Below are 22,704 nucleotides of genomic sequence, written 5' to 3' on the forward strand. Positions count from 1 at the left end.
AATGCATCTCAGGTGAGATTCGCACTACTAGCTCTTATGGAACAATGTAAAAGAGAAGTGGCTAAACCTGCATCCTAACCCCACTTACCTGGAAGCAAGTCCCATTGCACCTTACAGTTGTCCCTATTAAAATTCATTTTCTTAGCTTGGGCTCAGTTCTCCAATCTGTTAAGGTCATTTTGAGTCCCGATTGTGTCTTCTGCAGCATTAGCTACCCCTCCCAGTTTGGTGTCATCTGCAAATTTGATGAGCATCCTCTCAATTCCTTCGTCAAAGTCATTTTTAGAGATGTTGAACAACAATGAGCCCAGGACAGAACCCTGTGGCACCCCACTTGTCACTTTTGACCAGGATGAAGAGGAACCAATGATATGTACTCTTTGGATTTGGTCACCTCAGCTAATCCACCTCATACTTCCCTTGCTCAACCCCCATCTTTCCATGGGGGACTTTGTCAAAAGCCGTACTGAAATCAAGAGACACTATGTCCGCAGCATTCCTTTGAGCCATCAAGCTTGTAACTCCATCAAAAAAGAAAAGGAGATTCATCTGCCATGACTTATTTTTGAAAAGCCCATGCTGGGTCTTAGAAATCACAGCATCCTTTTCTAAATGCTCACAGACCAGCTTGAACGATCTGTTCTAGGACCTTTCCTGGTACAAGCTCACTGGACGGTAGTTACCTGGGTCTTCTTTCCCGCCCTCCACACAGAAGGCCTCTTGTGCTGTGGTCTGTTTCCTCTTCAGACCTGCCTTCACTTCTTCTAACCCAACCATGTGAGTGGGAGCCATGTGAGTCACCACATGGGAATTTTTGAAGAGGCTACTAAATATTTTCATTTAAACTTTCTTAATGCTCCTTCATCTAGTGAAGGGGAAAGCAAATGTATTCATTAATATTTGTTTAGTAGACATGAACTATAACTGGATGAAGCTATCCAAGGTCTGGCTAACTAATCAACCTTGGGGTAAATTCATGCATTGTAATAGATAGCTTTCTGCCCACCTCATCAGGCGGCTCTTACTCATACATACCATGTGACTAACTAGTTTGTTAAGAAAATTCCCAAACTCGGATCCATGGGCGACTCTGGGTCATTTCTCTATGGTAGTCTATCTTAAAGTTTTTGTGTGTTACCTACCACATTTTTAAACTTAAAATCCATTGTTCTATATTGTTTTAAATGTTTGTTTTGCTTGTTTAGTTCCATTTGTGTTTTACGAGCTGGTCTCCAACCGTAATAATAAATTTCATTTCATTTCATTTACCATGTGAATAGAGAATGTAGTGGAAACAGGGAAATCTCTGCTTCTCTATGGGCCTCTATAGGCCAATGAGGAGTTGTGGGTTCAGTGTTGTAGGCCCAACTCTATATATCTCTGCCCCACAAGAAGTTAAACAGGCACTGTCCCTACAAAGTTTCAGATGCCAGGTCAAAACTGTTTATTTCAGGAGACCTTTGCACGCTGATTGCTTTTCATGTGTTTTACATTTTTGTGTGTTTGGGATCGTTAAATTCTGGAGGTTTAATTTATGTTTTAAGTGGTTTTATTGTTGTAAACCACTATTAGATCTGCATGTTGAAAAGTGGGATATAAACTTTTAAATAATAAAAAAAGAACAGAAAATCTCATAGCCTGTTCCATCAGCTCCTAGGCTTATGTTCACTGTACATATATGCAGACCACACGGTTCAGTTGGAAAGAAAGAAAATAAGTGACAAATTGTGACGTATAAACTGGCACCCACATTGCAAACATATATGCATGTTTTTAAAGACTTTCAGCCAATCTAAAGGTAAGATTTTATGTTTTCTGATCCATCCTTCAAGATGACTGACACTTCTAGTGTTCTTCTTTCGAAAATGCAAAAAATATATATATAAAATGAGTAGAAGACAAAAGGCTTTTTATAATAAAGGACAAACATTGAAATAACACCCTCTTACAAAAACTGTTTTTTAAACAAATACTTTAATTCTTTAATATTTTGTACAATCCAAAAGGTGTACAGATGGGCATTCAAGCATTCAGCGTAGGCAAATGTCCATATCAAAAACAGCAAAGTGATGTACTTGGGTAATAGTACACATTAAAATTCCATAAAATAAATAAATTAGTTCACATTGTCTTCAGTGTGCATATGCACCTTAATTTCTATTGTGTTCTTGTAGCCTGCTTTAGAAGTTCCAAATCTTTCCGTCGGCTAGTATTTGCTCTGGCACAGCTGTACTCTTCCAGCTGCAGAGGGATATACTTTTCCATCTGGCCCAGGCCCTGTCTTGCCGGACTGGTCAATAGCTTGATCCAAGATGGTTTGAAGTTCCCTCTGAACCCAAAGAAGCCTATGCTCCCTGAAAGAGGAAACACAGCATCAATAAGGGGCAACGGATTCAACATTTAAAATGTGCTGTTCCAATATCATAGCAAACTTTGAAAATTTATCAACACTGAATATGAAACAGCAACTTGCACAGCATCTTTTGCATTCCATTTCTAGAAAAGGAAAAGGCACATTTTAATATGTAAAAAGAAGAACACACCCTTGTTGTGAAGATTTGCTGGTTTTGCTGCTCCCAGGGTCATTAAAGCTTGAGAAATGTTAAGGTTTTTTATATTCCCTCTGGTGCTTAATACAACTATAGACCTGAGAGAAAGAAAATGAAGGGATAAGGTTGAAGGGGAGAGAATAACACTAATTTACTGCCACTAAAAAGTATCATGTTTTAAGTAAATATCTATTGCAAGCTGCTTTGGAGAGGCAGCATATAAAATTGTTAAAATTGGTGACATCATATTCATAGAACCGTAAATGTGGAACGTCAATATGACTAACACACTTTTCTATAATAAATTGCCATCTGGAGAAAGCAAACTTTTTTAGAAATAAAAATCATGCTTACTTTGCAAATGTCAAAATTTGCATATCCATAACAAATTAATCCGGTGTAGCACATTATACCTACATTTTGTTAAACATGGTAACAAAAAACAAGACCTCTAACAATCAATTTGTATGAATGTATACTGAATTATAATATCCATAATGCCATTTGGGACACAATTTAAGCAATCACAATCTCCTTCTTACTTCCTTTTCATTTGATAAAAAGATAATAATTTTCCATTTACATTTTCCTGGTTGCATTGCTTGAGGAAAATGCTATTTTTTCTTCCCAGATGTCCGGAGGGGGAGGGGAATGATAGGCTTCTGGTGTGTGTGTGTGTGTGTGTGAGAGAGAGAGAGAGAGAGAGAGAGAGAGAGAGAGAGAGAGAGAGAAAGAAAGAAAGAAAGAAAGAAAGAAAGAAAGAAAGAAAGAAAGAAAGAAAGAAATCACACTGAAGTTAGGAAGGGATTGTTTTCACTTGCTTTCCAGAACAGTAGCTTTATTTGTCTGACTGTACCAGAAACATCCTCTGAATACTTATTTGAGAGTAAGCCCACCAAAACCAGTGGGGCTTACTTCTGAGTAGACCTGCATAGGAGTGGAACTCTCTACTTTCCTAAAAAAGCAAATTTCTAATTTTTGGGGTTGGCAAAGGTCATCTTGGAAACATATGGGCAGTTCCTGAAGAAGTCTCAGAAGCCTTGTGGAGATGAGGATTCAGTGATGTTTATTGACTTGGTCCTCTTATATGGCTAACAAAAACAGAATTAGGTAAACACAAATCACATGCCTTAGTTGCAAAAGTTACAAAATCAAGCTTTTATGGACATAGAATTTAGATTTCTTTCTAGCATATGCAAGATGTGCCCTGGAATACAACTCCTACTACCCCACCCGCTTCTTAAGTACAGTCGTACCTCGGGGTGAAGTAGCTTTGGGTTGAGCGTTTTCAGGTTGCGCTCTGCGGAGACCCAGAAGTAACGGAGCGCATTACTTCCGGGTTTCACTGCTCACGCATGCGCAGACGCTCAAAATGACGTCATGCGCGGAAGCGGCAAATCGCGCTCCAGAGACGCGGGTTGCGTTCGCTTCAGGATGCGAACGGGGCTCCGGAACGGATCCCGTCCACATCAGATACCACTGTAACAGAGTACAAGAGTTTTTTCCTTAATTTCAAACACAGAAAGTGAGGTGATATGAACAATTCATAGCAGTAAGACAGGTACCTTAAGCACCATTCTCTGAAAAACATTTAAGTATTATGAAAAGAAGCACCTCTGTGCATTTTTAAAAGGAAATGCAAAATAGCTTAAATGCCACTCCCGCAAAAATGCTATTTGCAAGCTGGTGTTTATTCTGTATCACATACCTTTGAGGAATTCCAGTTTTTACATATTCTTCTAGATTCCTTACGTTTGCTTCAGAGAAAAATCTCTCTTTTGTTACTTTGCCAGTGCAGGCGTCAATGACTATGGTAAGAACACCCTCGGCACTCAAGGGAAACGTAATGCCACTGACCTGAAATTACAGACCTCATAAATCACACTCCCCCCTTTCCCCAAACCAGTAATTTGTAAATACAATAATCTGCTGTAAATTCACAGTTCCACTGCATTTATCATCATTTGGCTTCCAGATGGCAATAGTGTATTCCTGGCAGTGAACAATTTCCTATGAATTAGTCTTTTCCTTCAAAATCTTTGCTGATAAGATTTCTATGGCCCTCAGGTTAGGGCTTTCCTGTTTTCTTTGTGTAACTGAAGCCACTGACACATATCCATGTCCTTTCAACAAACCCCCTTTGGGCCCTGTAATAATGGCTTCTGATCCAGTGATTACAGAGCTCCAATTATTCTTTCGCTTAGCCTTCGGAAGGCCATCTCTGTCATCAGTGAAAGAGTTGTTCAAAGCCCCTTTTAAAAATCAGAGGAGAAGCATACTCAGAAGCTTCAGTTTGCCATGTTAAGGCAATTAAAAATGCTAATGCTGCAACTCTATTTTCCTCCGATTTCCCCGAAAGATTCAAGTGCATTTACCTGCCCACTGATTCAGTTCTAACCTTCAAACTCTGATGCCTGAAGACCTTCATTTCCCAGCCGCACATTTGGCCCCAAACCAGAACTACTTTTTCATCACTACATTTAACCCCTTAGAGCTGAAGTAAATATCCCCATCTGAGCCATCTAGGAAAGTAAGAAGAGCCCTGCTGGATCCTGCCAAAGGCCATCAGTCCAGCCTCCTCTTCTCACAGTGCCGAACCAAATGCCTGTGGGAAACCTGCACTCAGGACTTGAGCTCAGGAGCAACTCTCTCCCCGCCCCCCCGGTGGTCTGCCTCATGAGGGCCACCCACAGCCTTTAATCATCGTTTTAAGGCAGAGGTGGGGAAGCTAGAGTCCCACAACACCTGGAGGGCCACAAACCTCATCCGCCCAGCCAGGGATGGTGGGAGTTGCAGCAATATTGTGCTTTAAGTGTTGCAACTTCCCGGGGACCTGAAGAGTGAAGGGTGGGTAATTTATAAATAAAGATAAAGCAACTTCTGGAGCACCACAGGTTCCACACCCCTCTGAACATGTAATTGTAAGAAACCCAGTGCACTACTGACATTCACCACTTTAGGAAATAGTGCAGTGGTACCTCAGTTTACAAACTTAATCCATTCCGGAAGTCCGTTCTTCCCTAATGAGGCCTCCCGCTGCCAGTGCCCTCCCACCATTCGACTTCCGTTCTTAGACCAAGGTAAAGTTCACAAACCAGGACACTTTTGCGGAGTTCATAAACTGAATCGTTCATAAACAGGGTTGTCCTTAAACCGAGGTACCACTGTATTGACAAAAACTCAGCCCCTTGCAGTTGCTTCCAGGTTAATGTCAGACAGATTAGAATCTGATGTTTTCACTGTGCCACGATGTCAGACTACCCAAAAAGGGGGACAGGACTCATTTGCATAGCTGATTGTACAATGGACAGCACAAAAGAATATGTTCTACAGTGTCCGGCACATTCAAAAAACATCCGCAATGTCTATAATTTCTGGGGATGTTTAAATATCTGCCCTTGACAAAAGCTGAGAGGAAAATGTTCAGTTGGGCTAACATAAAGGCCCTGTGTTGGACTGGAATTATTATTTTTGAAATATAAGTGACCCTGTTATCTGTTGGATTTAAATCATAGAACTTGGGGAACCAAATTTTATTTACACCTGACTCGATGTTTTGTTTTTCAATGTCCCTTAATCTGGTTTGAATATTGCAATAAATATATTGATCACCTGAATTATACAAGAGTTCCAAGGCAATACCAAAAGATCTGAGTTGAAACCCTTGGGATTTATAAGAGTCCTTAAGTAAGTAAAAAGCAGACTTGAAGGTTGGCAATGGCAGTGCAACCAGTATTTTATAGTGCTGGCCCACACCCATTATTCAATCATGTGTGTGTCTATTTCTGCACACATTGCCTCCTACTTGATTGAACTTAGGATACGTCTCAAGAAACCTGAGTGTATCTTATTCTAAATCACTAGTATATGCTTTAAATTTAAATTTTACCAATGGTATTTTGAAAACAAATCAATATGCAAAGATGCTGCAAATAACAGGAATGCTGAGGATGTCAAATTATTCTCTTATTCTTTCCCCCCAAGTTTATGCTGATATGGTTTGTTCCTAAATGATCCATTTTCAAACACCTACACAGGTTATGGCATTCCTGCATGATGTTAATAAAGGCTTGTGGTAAAGAAAGATTGCAAGAATACTTACTGAGACATAAGATTCTTCGTTCCTTTGCAACTCAACTGTGTCCGGAGACTGAATTTTCACAAGGAGGTAGGTTTTATGAGGATCACTGGTAAATGCCACCTGAATAGAATACAATTAATGTTTAAAAGTAGCCATTATATGAGTGTATAGTGTATAATTTTTCTCTTAGAACAGGAATGTCAGGTGACAGAAATCTGTGTTGAGATTTGGGTGAGGACTAGAAAAAGTATATTCACAAGTACAGCATCATACAATAAAAGATGGAAAACCTTATATTCCTGTTGAAGCTTTAAAAAGTTGTTCAGTTCATTAAAAGCCTTTTTTTCCTGTAAAAGGAAAGCTTCAAAAACACACCGCAGAAAAAACAGCACAGCACAGAGAAATGTGAAAGAAAGAAAAAACAAAAGCCTCAAAAGCATAATGGAAAGGCAAGATTAAAGTGATTTTGTTTGGCTTATTTTCCTCAACTTTCCCCAAGCTAGATCTTTAGGATCCTCAGCTACACCTGCCCCCTAGGAAGGGTTGGGCTGCAGGGCTGGATCTGCTGCTTTGCTCTTCCCCAATCCCACCTAGGATTCCCTCACAAATAATGTCCAGCTGTGCAGTTTCTGGTCAGGCACATTCACCGCCCTGTGTATCTGTCTAGCAGTTAACACTGAGAGGCAGTGCTATTAGGAAGAATTTTGCTGGATAAGACCAAGGTCAATCTAGCCTAGGATCCCATTTCTGACCATGGTGATTCAAATGCCTATGGGAAACCCATGAACAGAAATGTGAGGGCAAAAGCCCTCCTGTGTGTGTGTGTGTGTGTGTGTGTGTGTGTGTGTGTGTGTGTGAGAGAGAGAGAGAGAGAGAGAGAGAGAGAGAGAGAGAGAGAGAGAGAGAAAGAAACTGCTGTCTATCCACTTCCTGTATAATGGAGCCCTGCTTGGTTGCCGCTTGAGGGTTTCCCATGATGGGAATGTGGTTGGCCACTGTGAGAACAGGATGCTAGACTAGATGGACCACTGGCCTAATTTAGAAGGGCCTTCTATTCTTATTCTTTCAAAATATACATATCATGCAGATGCAGTCATTTCCAAATGATTTCAAGTTTTGCTGAGATTTTAAACATGATGCTGTTCAGCAATGTGATTTCCTAAAACTTCTCATCTTATCTCATCTCATCTCTATCCATCCCATCCTTCAGTCTCTGCTTTGATCCATCAGGCCACCTCATTCTTCTTACATTCAAATCCTGCCCCATTTACTCATGACAGCGAGTGTCCTGTCAACACGGTTGAAAACCCTGGGAAAAACTGCAAGGGGTTATGCGCTAACCAACCATATCGCTCTTGATGCTGTGCCCTTTTCCCACCTGAGTGGAGCCACATTTCTGACAGGAGCCCGTAGTCTTTGTGGGCATTCTTTTCACCACAGTTGGCTTCTGGAAGTACTTTGGGTAAGCTTTTGTCAAGCAGTTACTGACAGACTTTGGCCGAAAACTGGCCTGAATCTTGACTCTTTCACATCCCCGAAAGGAACAGTAACTGTGGCCCTCCCTGTGGTATTTGGCTTGAAGAAACAAAAACAGCAGCCTGTACATGAACACACAAAAACAAAGAACAGATCACACTTTATTGCAAAACCAGCAGTGCTGGCACTATTCCTTATTTCACATGGCTCCCATGAGGCCAGAAGTCAGGCTACCTGGTATCTTCACTGTATGTAATGAGCTGAGATTAGAAGCACCTGCTGTAAGGGAGAGGTCTTGCCTGTAATCCCAGCTCCTTACAGTACCTGTACAAAAGACACCTGTCAACAGACGCAATCAATCCAGCAGATTCCAAACTAGCAACCATGACCAAGATCAAAGAGCTCTCCAAGGATGCCAGGGACAAGACTGTAGACCTGCACAAGGCTGGACTGGGCTACAAGACTATTGCCAAGCAGCTTGGTGAGAAGGTGACAACAGTTGGTGCAATAATTCGCAAATGGAAAAAACTCAAAATAACAGTCAACCTCCTTTGTTCTGGGGCTCCATACAAGATCTCATCTCGTGGAGTTGCAATGATCAGGAGGACGGTGATGAAGCAGCCCAGAACTACACGGGGGGAACTTGTCAATGATCTCAGGGCACCTGGGACCATAGTCACCAGGAAAGCAGTTGGTAACACACTACGCCACGAAGGACTGAGATTGTGCAGAGCCCACAAGGTCCCCTTGCTCAAGACAGCACATGTACAGGCCTGTCTGCAGTTTGCCAATGCACACCTGAATGACCCAGAGGAGAACTGGGTGAGTGTGTTGTGGTCAGATGAGACCAAAATCGAGCTCTTTGGCATCAACTCAACTCGCCGTGTTTGGAGGAGGAGGAATGCTACCTATGCCCCCAAGAACACCATCCCCACCATCAAACATGGAGGGGGACACTTTGAGGGTGTTTTTCTGCTAAGGGGACAGGACACCTTCACCGCATCGAAGGGATGATGGACGGGACCATGTATCGTCAAATCTTGGGTGAGCACCTCCTTCCCTTAGTCAGGGCAATGAAAATGGGTCAAGGATGGGTATTCCAGCATGACAATGATCCAAAACACACGGCCAAGGCACCCTTAATGGAGTGGCTCAAGAAGAAGCACATTAAGGTCCTGGAGTGGCCTAGCCAGTCTCCAGACCTTAATCCCATCAAAAATCTGTGGAGGGAGCTGAAGGTTCGAGTAGCTACACATCAGCCTCGAAATCTTACTGACTTGGAGAGGATCTGCAAAGAGGAGTGGGACAAAATATCTCCTGAGATGTGTGCAAACCAGGTGGCCACCTGCAAGAAATGTCTGACCTCTGTAATTGCCAACAAGGGTTTTGCCACCAAGTACTAAGTCATCTTTTGCAAAGGGATCAAATACTTATTTCACTCATTATAATGCACATCAATCTCTTGGCTTCTGGGTTTTTGGGGTTTTTCCTGTTGTTATTCTGTCTCTCACAGCTACAATAAACCTACCGTTAAAATTATGGACTGGTCATTTCTTCGTCAGAGGGCAAATTTAGCAGGGGATCAAATACTTTCCCCCTCACTGTATGTTGCATCTTTAGTGCATAACCACATAGAGAGGAAGGGGGGAAAGAAGTAAGATGTATTCTGCAATTCTTCCTCTGTGCAGAGTGCACTGTTTGCACAGATTGCTGGGAAGCCTGGTGGGACAACAGGGCAGTCTGAAAGAATGCATTCAAACCTTGGGTGGGTAGGGAAAGCTCTACCCAGAATGGCCTGAGATGGGTAACAAAAGCATTTGTTGAATGTAAACTTCATATTTTTCTGTGTACTCAGAACAGCCTACACTGCAGTGACCTTTGGGGAATTGACAGTTTGATAAACTACTGCATACATAACCACAAATCCTGATGATTCCTCTTTGAATTACATTCATGCTATAGCTCTCCACTGACAAAAAACCAGGTCATCCAGTTCTTATAGATACTAAAAAACTGAACATTTAATTATACTACAAATTATGGTTTTGTGGCAAATATCTACCCAGTGCTGTTATCAAAATAAAACTTTCTCTCCATTCGGCTATTCTGCAATTCCGCCATTGAAGATACAGCCACATAATCCTCCACACTGTTGGGAGGTGCAGGCCTCCGGAATGCGTCAGAGGTTACTTGAAAAGTCGTGTCTGGTGGGTAACAGAGCCCCACCCGAATCCAGTCATTCCTGAAAACAGAAAGTGACAAAAACATTACCATATGCTTATAAAAGCTTTTTCATTTGCTGCTTGCGATGGTTATCATTCAGCATGACCACATAGTACTAAAATGATTTCTAATACTGTTTACAAGTATCCTTACCACAGAAACAAGAAAATTCCTAGTTTCAACTGTAATTCCTAGTTTACAGATGTGGAAGTAAAATTAGCTGCAGCAGAATGAACAAAGTTCTTTGGGAACTATTTTAGCTATAAATTTAAACCAAGACCTTCCAAAGTTCTGTCCACCATGCCATACTCATTTTGTCTGAATACTGAGCATATTTTTTCACAACATAATACTACTGAAAGGTTGAAAGGACTGCTGGGAAAATTAGAACAAAAGAGAAAAATCTTCTGCTCCACAATGTTCTTTTGATAAGGACACAGGAACATTCAATGTGGCTTGCACATGAGGACAGCCTGATGACTTGTGCCACAGAACAACTTGATTTTCTCATCTGAGAGGAAGTTTAAATCATTTATTAAATCAAGCTAGCCAATTTGCATTGTTAGTGCTGTCAATGAGGATTAGGCTATGATATAAACCATGTGTTCTTCCTTTTGTTGTCATTGCTGTTTGTCTACGGCTGATAAGAGTTTTGCTCAGTTTGTAATAATACATTATTATACTTCAAAAACTAACAAAGAAATACATGCTTCACATTGCTTTATGAGGTAGATGAGAGTTCATGGAATATATCTGCATTTTTAAACAAAACTGGACATTGAAAGGCAACCTACTTGTTGAAGTTAATGAGGTACAGAAATGTTGTTTGTGGGGCTTGTCCATTCCAATGTATTGTGTAGCCCTTCTGAAGCATCACCACAGGCTGGTATTGCTGGTAGTCAGCTTTCTGATTATTAATCCCTCTCAGTATCATAGGACTGGAAGGGTATTCATCTCGCACCATAGTCATGGTAAGATTCTGTGGATTCCGTGTCTGAATGTACACCTAACAGTTATCAAAACAGAATGAATATGTAAAAACTAGGATAGATTATACCACATCAGTTGCAAACAGTCCAGCTCTCAGTTGTTTGGATGGCCTAGAGGATATCTAAATATATTTGGATAACAAAAACTTTGAATTAAGAAAAAATGGTGGTTTACCACTGGATTACATGACATACTTAATGGAAAGTTTTGGTAAAGTCCCTCTGCTCATACGAGACCTCAGTTGGAAACCAAGATCAGAAACCATCGTTTGGTGGCTTGGCCGCTGTTACACCATCCCCTTCAATAATAGTAATAAAATTTTGACATGATGACAAGCTATGGCCAGTCTTAAATAGGAAGTGGAGAAAGGGGCCACATAGGAGAGAGGAAGGAGACTTGTTGGGTCCCCCAAGACATGACTGCCTGGACAGAGCAGGTAGAAACAAAACCTCTTCCAGGAATCGGGGGGAAGACATCTACTTCTGCTTCATTGACTGTGCAAAAGCCTTTGACTGTGTCGACCACAGCAAACTATGGCAAGTTCTTAAAGAAACGGGAGTGCCTGATCACCTCATCTGTCTCCTGAGAAATCTCTATGTGGGACAAGAAGCTACAGTTAGAACTGGATATGGAACAACTGATTGGTTCAAAATTGGGAAAGGAGTACGGCAAGGCTATATATTGTCTCCCTGCTTATTTAACTTATATGCAGAATTCATCATGTGAAAGGCTGGGCTGGATGAATCCCAAGCCGGAATTAAGATTGCCGGAAGAAATATCAACAACCTCAGATATGCAGATGACATAACCTTGATGGCAGAAAGTGAGGAATTAAAGAACCTTTTAATAAGGGTGAAACAGGAGAGCGCAAAATATGGTCTGAAGCTCAACATCAAAAAAACGAAGATCATGGCCACTGGTCCCATCACCTCCTGGCAAAGATAAGGGAAAGAAATGGAGGCAGTGAGAGATTTTACTTTCTTGGGCTCCATGATCACTGCAGATGGTGACAGCAGCCACGAAATTAAAAAACGCCTTTGTCTTGGGAGAAAAGCAATGACAAACCTAGACAGCATCTTCAAAAGCAGAGACATCACCTTGCCAACAAAGGTCCGTATAGTTAAAGCTATGGTTTTCCCAGTAGTGATGTATGAAAGTGAGAGCTGGACCATAAGGAAGGCTGATCGCCGAAGAATTGATGCTTTTGAATTATGGTGCTGGAGGAGACTCTTGAGAGTCCCATGGACTGCAAGAAGATCAAACCTATCCATTCTTAAGGAAATCAGCCCTGAGTGCTCACTGGAAGGACAGATCCTGAAGCTGAGGCTCCAATACTTTGACCACCTCATGAGAAGAGAGGAGTCCCTGGAAAAGACCCTGATGTTGGGAAAGATTGAGGGCACAAGGAGAAGGGAGTGGAAGGCAGTGGAAGACAGGAGTGCCTGGCATGCTCTGGTTCATGGGGTCATGAAGAGTCAGACACGACTAAATGACTAAACAACAACACTGTACTCTTTATATGGAACCATAGTAGTTCTACAGTTTTTTTAAATAAAGGAAGTACTTTATCACAGACCAAGCGCTAAAGTAAAAAAATAAAATAAAGTGACTTGCCCAATGCCTTTTTCAGTATTTGTATGAAATGATAACAAAGAATGGAGTTCAGAGGTTCCCGCCTCTAAGCTGTGCAAATATGATAAAGGAAGTCTTTTTTCTCTGTGTGCTGGTTCTGTCTTCATACATCTAATCCTGCACTTGATGAAAATGTTTGCCCTCTTCCTATTCATTGTTTTAAAAATAGCGGACAATTTGGGAGCAGGGAGATGGTGTATGAGTGTGAAAGAGAGAACCCATTCAGTAGGCTGAGCTCTGAATATAAATAAAGATGTAAATCAGAAATGACAAGCTGGGGCCCAAGTACCACAGGCTGCCCTCAGTCTGATGTCATGTGACCCTTGGTCTAATTTAATGCACATATAAGCAACAAAAGGAAAAGAAGGGAAAGGGCAGGGGCAGAAAGAGAGACAGAAACAGGGGACACAGCCCTCAGCCACTTTTGCTTCTGGTCTGGCCCACCTCTCAGACAGACAGACAGACAGATCTATCTATCTATCTATCTATCTATCTATCTATCTATCTATCTATCTATCTATCTATCTATCATCTATCTATATCTTTTTATTTGTACCCTCCCCAGCCGGAGCCGGGCTCAGGGCAGCTAACATCATGAAACTAAGACAGTATACAAAGACAAAGGGGGGGGGAGACTGCCCATCCCTTGACATAAAGAATTCTACTATAACTTTTATAAAAATTGGAAGAAATGGGTAAACAGTAACATCAGCTGCTCAAGTTTTATGCATATTAACAATGGCCTCTCTTTAACCTGAGCAAAGGTCCCACTGCAGAGCACACCATTCCACCTGGTGAGATTAACACAGTCAGGATGTCGAATCAGGTAGTTATCCATTCTGCCAACATAGGTGTCCTTGTAGCCAGTCACAGATCCATCAACGTCATGAAATATTGAGTTCTTGTCGCCATCCAGATCAGCCTCTTCAAACCAAGGCCCAGGTTTACCGAAAAAGACTTTCAGAGAAACCTTAAAAGACAAGAGCAACATTAATTTTATGGCAATAATCTTTTATCAATAAATATTTGTTTGTTGTACCCTGCATTTCCACCAAACATTGCTCAGTCATCCTTTCCCCATTTGGGAAAAGCAGCTTCAATCTGAAAATTTACCTGTTCACCAAACTTCACAAGAGAAATATTGTTTTGGGGAGTAATTTGCCAGGTGTTTTTCATTAGGAACCCAATTGCACTAGTGAATCTATCTGGAGTTGGCACAAAATTGTTGAATGTGCACTTGGAGAGACGTATAGGTCCATCGTAAATCTGAAAGCCTCTGATGGGATACGTCCTGTTAAAAGTAGATAGGTACATATTTAGAGACCCCTTTTTGCCTGCAGCAGCCAAGTACACTTCTTTACTTAGATATGGACTAGGCAGACAATATCCATGGCACTCCACCCAACACAGTGAGAGTTACTTCTGAGTAAACATGTATAGGATTAAGCTGTATATATAAAATATTCGTAGCTAAAAGATACTAACATAGCCTTAAAATTACAGCAATTTTTTGAATATAAATGCAATGCTGAGACAGTATTTGTGTTTTTTAAAGGTTCTAATTGCAAGCAATGCATGCTTATTCTGGCCATAAAAGGTAAAGGTACCCCTGCCCGTACGGGCCAGTCTTGACAGACTCTGGGGTTGTGCGCCCATCTCACTTAAGAGGCCAGGGGCCAGCGCTGTCCGGAGACACTTCCGGGTCACGTGGCCAGCGTGACAAAGCTGCATCTGGCGAGCCAGAGCCGCACACGGAAACGCCGTTTACCTTCCCGCTGGTAAGCGGTCCCTATTTATCTACTTGCACCCGGAGGTGCTTTCGAACTGCTAGGTTGGCAGGCGCTGGGACCGAGCAGCGGGAGCGCACCCCGCCGCAGGGATTCGAACCGCCGACCTTTCGATCGGCAAGTCCTAGGCGCTGAGGCTTTAACCCACAGCGCCACCTGCGTCCCTATTCTGGCCATATCCACACCCAATTAATATAACTCCTATTTCTACTCTATCTCAAGGGCTCAGCACTCAGCCTTTTTTTAAAGTGAGTGTATCTCTAATGATCCTTATTTAAATACAGGAATTTATGAACTCTAACCTTATTCTTTCTACTCTAATTATCCTAAGGCCATCTGCAGACAGCTGAATCCCCTGCAGCTGGTTAAATAGGAAAGTGGAGGAAAGTATTGAAGAGGTACCAATTAGCAGGTAAATTTTGTGCAATACTAGTCCAACTTTTGCACTTTGATCTTGCTCATTTCTAGCCTATCATTCAGACTAGCATGGTAAGCCTAAAACTTGTTAATACTGTTAATTAGGGTGCCCAAGCCTCCAAAGGACTTTATTTGCAAGCAGCTTTAGGAAACTGGTCACAAATGCTCATTGTCCAATTGCCACTGACGGCTGCTAGCAGACTTAAACTGACTCCCTCCACATCCACTCTCTCGTGTATGTGGTTCTACTTGCACCTTGACATGAAGCTATCATTCTAGGAGACAGCAAATATTCTTTTTTTAAGCAAGCAGGTCTCCTGCAAGGTCAGCAAGAGCTCCAGACTCTTTTACTGACAGGAATGCGAAGCGGAGTCAAATTGGCATTCCCAAAGCTGAACAAACATTTTCCCTAAAAGGTCACTAGAGCTCTTTCATCTCCTTTAATGCAAAGACTGTGTAAGAAAAACTGCAGGAGTTGTGAAACACAAAAGGTAATTTAAAAGAGCATTACTTGGAGGCCTGCCCACATGAATGTCCCAGTGTGTAAGTGCATGTCTGCTCTAACAAGAAGGTTCAGGAGCAAGTCAATGGGAAGAAGATGGGATCCAGAAGGATCTCTCAAGACATGAATGTGCTTGGACAGGATGGCGGGCCTGTGTTACTAAGAAGGCAAGGGAAGCTGGCATGTGCCAAAAATAAAAAGTAGAGAGCTGGAGAAACCCAACTTCAAGTCAGAGATTGATAGTAAGATATTTGTAGAGTTTCTCACAGGGAGGGGAACGAGAGCTGCGCCCCTGGAAAGGTCACTCTGTTTCAGGCACTGTATGCTTACCGGTTTCTAGGCAAAGTACGATTTTTATTGTTTATTCCTCCAGTGCCCCAGTATTTGTTTTGGCCGCCTGAATTGCCATAATTATTGCTTTCACCAACAAACAGAGAGTCTGATACATCCTGGCTGGAGCCTTCATCACTTGGGAAGCTTCCATCACTACAAATAAATAATAATAATACTTTCAACTACAACCTTGCTTATTTAAGAACCTGAACAGAATATTCTCTACCTGTGCAACACAGCAGCTAAAAACCACTGAAGCTATCTGCGAAAGCCAGCAGGGCAGCGCTGCCTCTGACCTGGAGTCCAACAGTAACTTAGGCACAGACTTGTTAGGATCTGTTTTCTGATTTGACATTTAAAACTTCAAAGGAGACAGACTAATACAGAAGTAGTAAAAATGAAACAGCACTAACCTGGCAAAGGTTAAGCCTATTCCATTGTCAGCAAAGCTAGAAGAGAAAAAAACAACCAATTATTTCAGGAAAAACACCAATAACCTAAACCTAAAGCCCCAATCCAGATAGGTGAAAATGATGATAGTTTACATTTCCAGAAATTGGCAGGACAAAGTTTTTTACCTGTACAGTCACCTTGTGCAAGTCTATTCAAGATAGCTGTTTTATTTACTTTAACAATGTGTAGGTATTTGCTGAAGGGCAACCTACCCAGAGTTCTGAATAATGATTTCCCCTCCTCTGACCCAAGCTCCATGATCATTATTTTTATAAGCTATTAGCCTGTCTATGAGAGCAGCAACTCGGGGCTTTGCAGGATCTGCATCTTGATGTGGTCGAAACCTTGAAAAAGAAGAGAGGGGGTGTGAATGGACCTGCACACCTGCAATTCTGCGTACATCAGTATAAAAACGACAGCACCTCACACAAATGTTTACAAAAAATCAGCTCAAGCACACATGCATACTGCAAAAAAGAAACAGGTTTTACTTTTGAACTCCAGGGGTCTTTGTCACTAAGCAAAACCTAATTTCCATAGCATAAAGCAATCCCCAGTAATCTCATACTGGAAAAGGACAACATACCCACAGATGCAGATGCTTCAGTCCTGGAGGGAATTTATTGCTGAAGCTTTCCTCCCTTTTATTTATGAGAGTGTGGAAAAAAGTAAGAAAAATGCTGCAAGTACTTAATGGCTACCTAATTCTAGACGCGTGGGGACGCGGGTGGCGCTGTGGGTTAAAGCCTCAGCGCCTAGGGCTTGCCGATCGAAAGGTCGGCGGTTCGAATCCCCGCGGCGGGGTGCGCTCCCGCTGCTTGGTCCCAGCGCCTGCCAACCTAGCAGTTCGAAAGCACCCTCGGGTGCAAGTAGATAAATAGGGACCGCTTTCTAGCGGGAAGGTAAACGGCGTTTCCGTGTGCAGCTCTGGCTCGCCAGAGCAGCGATGTCACGCTGGCCACGTGACCCGGAAGTGTCTTCGGACAGCGCTGGCCCCTGGCCTCTTGAGTGAGATGGGCGCACAACCCCAGAGTCTGGCAAGACTGGCCCGTACGGGCAGGGGTACCTTTACCTTTACCTAATTCTAGAACACAAAATCCAGTGGTGTTTGGAATGCTTCTATCTACGCAGAGGGCTGTGCACAGGTAGAGCAGTGGTAATGGTAATTGGGAGACTGACCAACCCTTCTCTATACACCCCAATAGTAAGTGTGCCCATGGACCGCAATTCAACAAACAGGAACAGGCAGAACTGAATGAAACAGTGAGGTAGCAACAACATGCTTGCACTTCAGTGGTAGCCTTTGGGGGGTGGGGGAGTAACAACTGGAAGTGTTTCACTATCCAGATGATTAATAAGGCTGCAAAAATTGTGGATTCAGCAGCCAAAACATGTGCACAACTACATTAAGACATTCCATGTGAATTAAGCTAGGGTTTGCAAATTCTGGACAACAAAAATAACACTCCTGTATTTAATCCTCAATCATTTCCTTCCACGTAGTATGTTCTACCTTGCATTATTGTCCAAACACAGATACTCCCTTTTATCATCAGCACTTGCATTGGTAGTTTTCACACCTTTATCAATGAACAATCCAGCCTGCAATAATAAAAAGATACAAATAACTTTATAACCAGTATGGTGTTTATAGTCTTGCAGTTCTTAATTACAACAGCTAATATGAGAAGGAAAAAGTGCCTGGGAACATATTCTTGAAGCTTTCACAGACTGAAAGAAATCAGAGAGTCTTGTCTCCTGCATTAGAAACTGAACATATCAGAATATTCCACCCACTATACTATCCTAGGTCACAGCCAGTAAAATGCCATCTTCTTCTCAAGCAGCCATCTCATGGAAGTGAAGAGTTCGTGTTACCACACCTAAGACTTGGAGTGTGTTTTCAGCTAAAATTCTAGGACTCCAGGACAATGAACTGGAAAATGTCAGCATGCATTCTTTCTATTTGCAGAACCTACCTAGCATGTCCACAATAATATGAAGCCTTTCTTTTGGCTTGGCTGGTGTTGGAAGAACACCAAGAAAATGTTGGAAGGACATCAAAAACCAATTGGAAAGATGACAAGAATATGAAAAATTATGGCAATGTTAAGTTCATTCCAAGGAGGCAATTCGTCATAGTCAATTTCTGAATGTATGATTTTGCTGGGCTCTTTGGAGATGCTCAGAATGTCTATCTGGCCACGAATCCTGAGAAAAGATGGGTCTGTCTGCAATTTGGGGAGAGGGCGTCACAGAGGAGGTTATTGGTTTTGTTTGTTACTATGGTATGCATTTTTGTGTTTTTATATTGTAAACCACCCTGTGATCCTCAGATGAAGGGCAGTACAGAAATGTAAAAAATTACCGTACTTTTCCAGGTATAAGCCTATTTTTTTAAATTTAAAAATCATGTTCAAAATTAGGGGTCTTCTATACATGGGTAGTGCATTGTGGGGCATGGGACTGGTTGCTGCCACGTGTTGGAGATTATTATTGGTGGCTGCTGAAAGGGCTGTTGTTGACTGGCTGTCGCTGCGGCAATTGGCTTTTTCAGCGATGGGAAAGAGGATAGGTTGCTTTGTCTACCTGCGCAAGCAGCATTGTCAGTCTGGCGGGTGAGTGACTTTTTGCATTTCCCCATAAAAAAGCCCAACAACTATGCCCCCCCCAAAGCTCAAGAACTTGGGGAATCCCCCCTTTTCTTAATTTTGGTCCCCCAAAATTGGCGGGGTTTGTGTGTTATACACAGGGGCATGTTATACATGGAAAAGTACGGTAAATGATATTCATCATCATCATTTGCAATTACCGTATTTTTCAATCCATAAGACGCACTTTTTTCCTCCTAAAAAGTAAGGGGAAATGTCTGGGCGTCTTATAGAGCGAATGTGTGGTCCCTGGAGCTGAATCGCCAAAGTGCAGGGGTGAAAATCGGATCGTATGTCACGGAGGAGGGAAGGCTGCAGAGAGGAGGCTGCTGGGGTTCCTGTATCGGGCATATTTTGGTGTGTGTGTGTGTGGAGGAGTGTGTGTCGTGTTGCTGCACGGCAGAGTGCGTGGTTAAAGGGGGTGTTTGGGCATTTGAGTGTCCTTGTGTGTGGAGCCTCTCAATCTGTACGGCATCCCACAGCTACCATTTGTTCATCAGCCCTGTTCCCCTTGTCTAATTATTGTAGCACCTTCCTAAGGATTCAATTGCGACTCCTATTTTGTTTTGTGCTCCTAGCTGTATACGGTTTTAACTGGGCAGTTAAAGTCAGCTGCTGCTCTTGTACCTTTCTGGCAGGGAGCGCACAGCTGCAGTGAATTCCTTTCCTGCCCTCTCCCTCAGGGTCTTACTGCCCACCCTCTTGTGTTTTCGGTTGCTGTGTTTGCTCGGATCAGACCAGTGATGGCCCATTCCCCTTATTCAGCGTGTCTGCTTGCTGCGAGGTGACGGCGCGCAGGCTCCAGCCCACCCAGCTCAGCTTCCAGCGGCTAGGAGCGCAAATGACAGCTGTCGCCACCTCCTCCTCTCTGTGCTCCGGTGCTGCGTCCAGGGAAGCATGCCATGGACGCGCAGGTGCCAGAAAACATGCAGGTGAGAGAGAGAGGGCTGGCTTGGGCGGGGGGGGGGGGGAGAGAACATTTGCCTTCCTTTCCTCCCTCCCCTTAAACCCCTCTCCTGCATCATTAGCCACCTCCTTTTCCATACACCCCACATGTGCTCCTTGTCCCTTCAGTGTTTTTTCTTCCCTCCCCACTTAAAACTCCTCTCCAACAACATTTGATTCAGAATATTTTTTTTTCTTGTTTTCTTCCTCTAAAAACTAGGTGTGCCTTATGGTCAGGTGCGCTTTATAGAGAGAAAAATATAGTACTTTAGACATAAATCATACATAATTTTTCAGTTCATTTGAAGAATTATTTACCTTAAAGTTGGAGTGCACCTTGTTGTTATAGAAAATTCCTAGTGGTGTTAGTTCAGCTTTGGTTTCAGGAAACAACCCATGAGACTCTCCTGTAGGCACTTTGTGAAATATGTACCATATGCCAGCATCCTGGAAACAAGAGGTGATAAATAAACTTAGTCATGGATCCGTTTGGATAGGAACACAGCAACACAATCATAATTGCTACTACATAATGTGCTTTCTAATCCTAGAAAGCACATTATGCTTCCTACTCCCAGCTAATTACAGTCCTCCAAGGACTGGTGAGTGTTTTTAAACTTGTTCATAAATTTTCTGGCATTAGGGGTGAGCAACAAGGGGACCCAAGCTACAGATGCTAGCAAATTATTTAGGGTAGTAAAACCCAAAATATAGTGCAATGAGTTCAAAAAGTATCTCTCCAAAATAGGTGAATGGGCAACAAAATAGCAAGTGTTGAACATTGGGACACCCCCCCAACTTCACATTGATGGGGTGTCAGCTGGTGGTTACTATCTAAGAAAACTCTTAAGAATGTGGTGAATAGCTCAGTAAAAATTTTCTCTTAAGCTGTTGCTCACTGAGTAAATTGAATTCCATGCCAGAGATTGATTTTTTAAAAAAGTTAGTATAGTAATACTTTTATACACACCTGGAATACAGCTTAAAGTTCTGTTAATTATCCCTCAAGAACCTCAAGAAAGAGGCAGCAAAAATGATCAGGGGGCTGAATCACCTTCCCTTTACCGAAAGTGACAACTATCAGGGCTTTCAGGTTTAGAAAAAAAGGTGAGTAAGGAGGAACATTATAAAAGCTTTATAGAATTGTACAGGATGTAGAGAGAGGAGTCTTTCTGTTACAACAAGAGAAATAATTAAGACAGACAAAAAGAATTAATTCTTCACACAGCACTTTGTTGAATGCCGACCCCAGGATACGGGGATGGCCCCTAATTCTACAAACTCCTGCTGGACTAAGCTGGACAAGCAGGACTCAGCAGGGCTCTTCTCATGGTCTTATCTTAAAACATTAACAATAACTACTTTTATATCATTCATATCATGCTGTTGTTATAAAATTCATTTCCTACTGTTCTTCCTGGGGTTGCCAAGGAAAGCAATAATATTTATAAAAAAAATTCAGTTCTTAAAGGATTGTTGACAGGTTTTCTCCTTCAAAGGAAAGTAGATTCAGAAAGCTTTTTCCTTCTCCAGCACAGGATCAAACAAAAAATTCCCTGGCCCTTGCAGTATGTCTCCTTGTCCAGTCCAAGTTGAGGCAAGTGAAGGTTTGCATGGTGAACCAGTCAAGTCAAACAATCAAGTAAACAAGCATGCAAGCAAGCAAGCAAGCAACAACAACAAGACCCATACACACACACTGAAACCCTCTCAGTGGTCTGCTTGAATTAAACCATCAAGCCACCTAGTTCTTTCCCCTCCTTTCCCGAGGGTGAAGCCTTCTTGGCTGCACATGTTAGAGACACTTTTCCTGGGCTGCATGAATCTCTTTGTCATTTGCAGCCTAGGAGGCTGTGCAGAAATCGTTTCCATTTGTAGGCACAGAGTCTGGGGACAGAAAAGCACCCATAACCATGGGGTGCAAAGAGGCCACTGCAAAAAAACAACCAGAACTAGCAGTGCAGCTCTAAGAGTGGCTGCAAAAGGTCTCCAGGGTGATTCTCCAGGGTCGCCTTGCAGCCTGAGTGGAAAACACTATCTGTACCCCTAAGACCCAGCCTGGAAAATTCCCAGCAGAGAACGCCCTGGGCAAAGCTCTAGCTTCTTTGAAACCTTCACAATATTTATTCATCAGTTTCAAATCTTCCCTGGATTTCCCCATATATTTTACACCTCAAAATGTCAAAATAGTTAAGCTTGCCTTAACATACAACCCAAATTTTCAGTGCTCCCCACTAACCTATGAACCCCCATGCATGTAAGCACTCACTCTTGGTTCATGCATAAGCTCTTCACATCTGGTCTTTTCATCCTGAATTCTGATTCAACCCTTCAAACTGTCTTTAAACTGACAGACAATAAAGGACAGCTTCTGCTTTTTAACTCATATACCAAACAAACATTACCACTACTGGGACTCCCAACTTATTATCTAGTTTGATAGTAACTCATAAATACTCTTTTCTTTTAAAGGAAAATGCAGTTATCACCACAATCATCTTTATTCTGAATTCTAACACACATGTGTTATTCCTTTTCCTTGATACACTTTACATTTCTCATTACATTTAAGGCTGCACTCCTACCCCTACTTACTTGAGAGTTGTTGGCATCTGCTTGCCTTGGGAGACAATGGAGTGTTCCTCTGGGGGTGAAGTCAAAGTGC

The 22,704-nt window shown here is 42.3% G+C and overlaps 1 protein-coding gene across 3 annotated transcripts in view; it reads right to left on the reverse strand.

The window, feature by feature from the left end:
* Positions 1 to 1,955: 1,955 nt before the first annotated feature.
* CEMIP2 (cell migration inducing hyaluronidase 2) overlaps positions 1,956 to 22,704 on the reverse strand; it is a 64,242-nt gene continuing 43,493 nt past the window's right edge. For all 3 annotated transcript variants that reach the window (XM_081930391.1, XM_081930392.1, XM_081930390.1), the window contains exons 11-24: positions 20,358 to 20,486; positions 17,957 to 18,045; positions 16,656 to 16,787; positions 16,404 to 16,439; positions 15,988 to 16,143; positions 14,065 to 14,242; positions 13,706 to 13,921; positions 11,124 to 11,335; positions 10,169 to 10,348; positions 8,009 to 8,228; positions 6,652 to 6,750; positions 4,258 to 4,406; positions 2,544 to 2,647; positions 1,956 to 2,354 (exon numbers count right to left, since the gene is read on the reverse strand). In XM_081930391.1, the coding sequence (XP_081786517.1) occupies positions 2,158 to 2,354; positions 2,544 to 2,647; positions 4,258 to 4,406; positions 6,652 to 6,750; positions 8,009 to 8,228; positions 10,169 to 10,348; positions 11,124 to 11,335; positions 13,706 to 13,921; positions 14,065 to 14,242; positions 15,988 to 16,143; positions 16,404 to 16,439; positions 16,656 to 16,787; positions 17,957 to 18,045; positions 20,358 to 20,486 (2,097 nt within the window). In that variant the 3' untranslated portion in view covers positions 1,956 to 2,157. The remainder of the gene's footprint in view (positions 2,355 to 2,543; positions 2,648 to 4,257; positions 4,407 to 6,651; positions 6,751 to 8,008; positions 8,229 to 10,168; positions 10,349 to 11,123; positions 11,336 to 13,705; positions 13,922 to 14,064; positions 14,243 to 15,987; positions 16,144 to 16,403; positions 16,440 to 16,655; positions 16,788 to 17,956; positions 18,046 to 20,357; positions 20,487 to 22,704) is intronic.

The sequence above is a fragment of the Podarcis melisellensis genome, assembly GCF_964234715.1.
Source record: "Podarcis melisellensis genome assembly, chromosome: 11".
Taxonomy (NCBI): Eukaryota; Metazoa; Chordata; class Lepidosauria; order Squamata; family Lacertidae; genus Podarcis; species Podarcis melisellensis.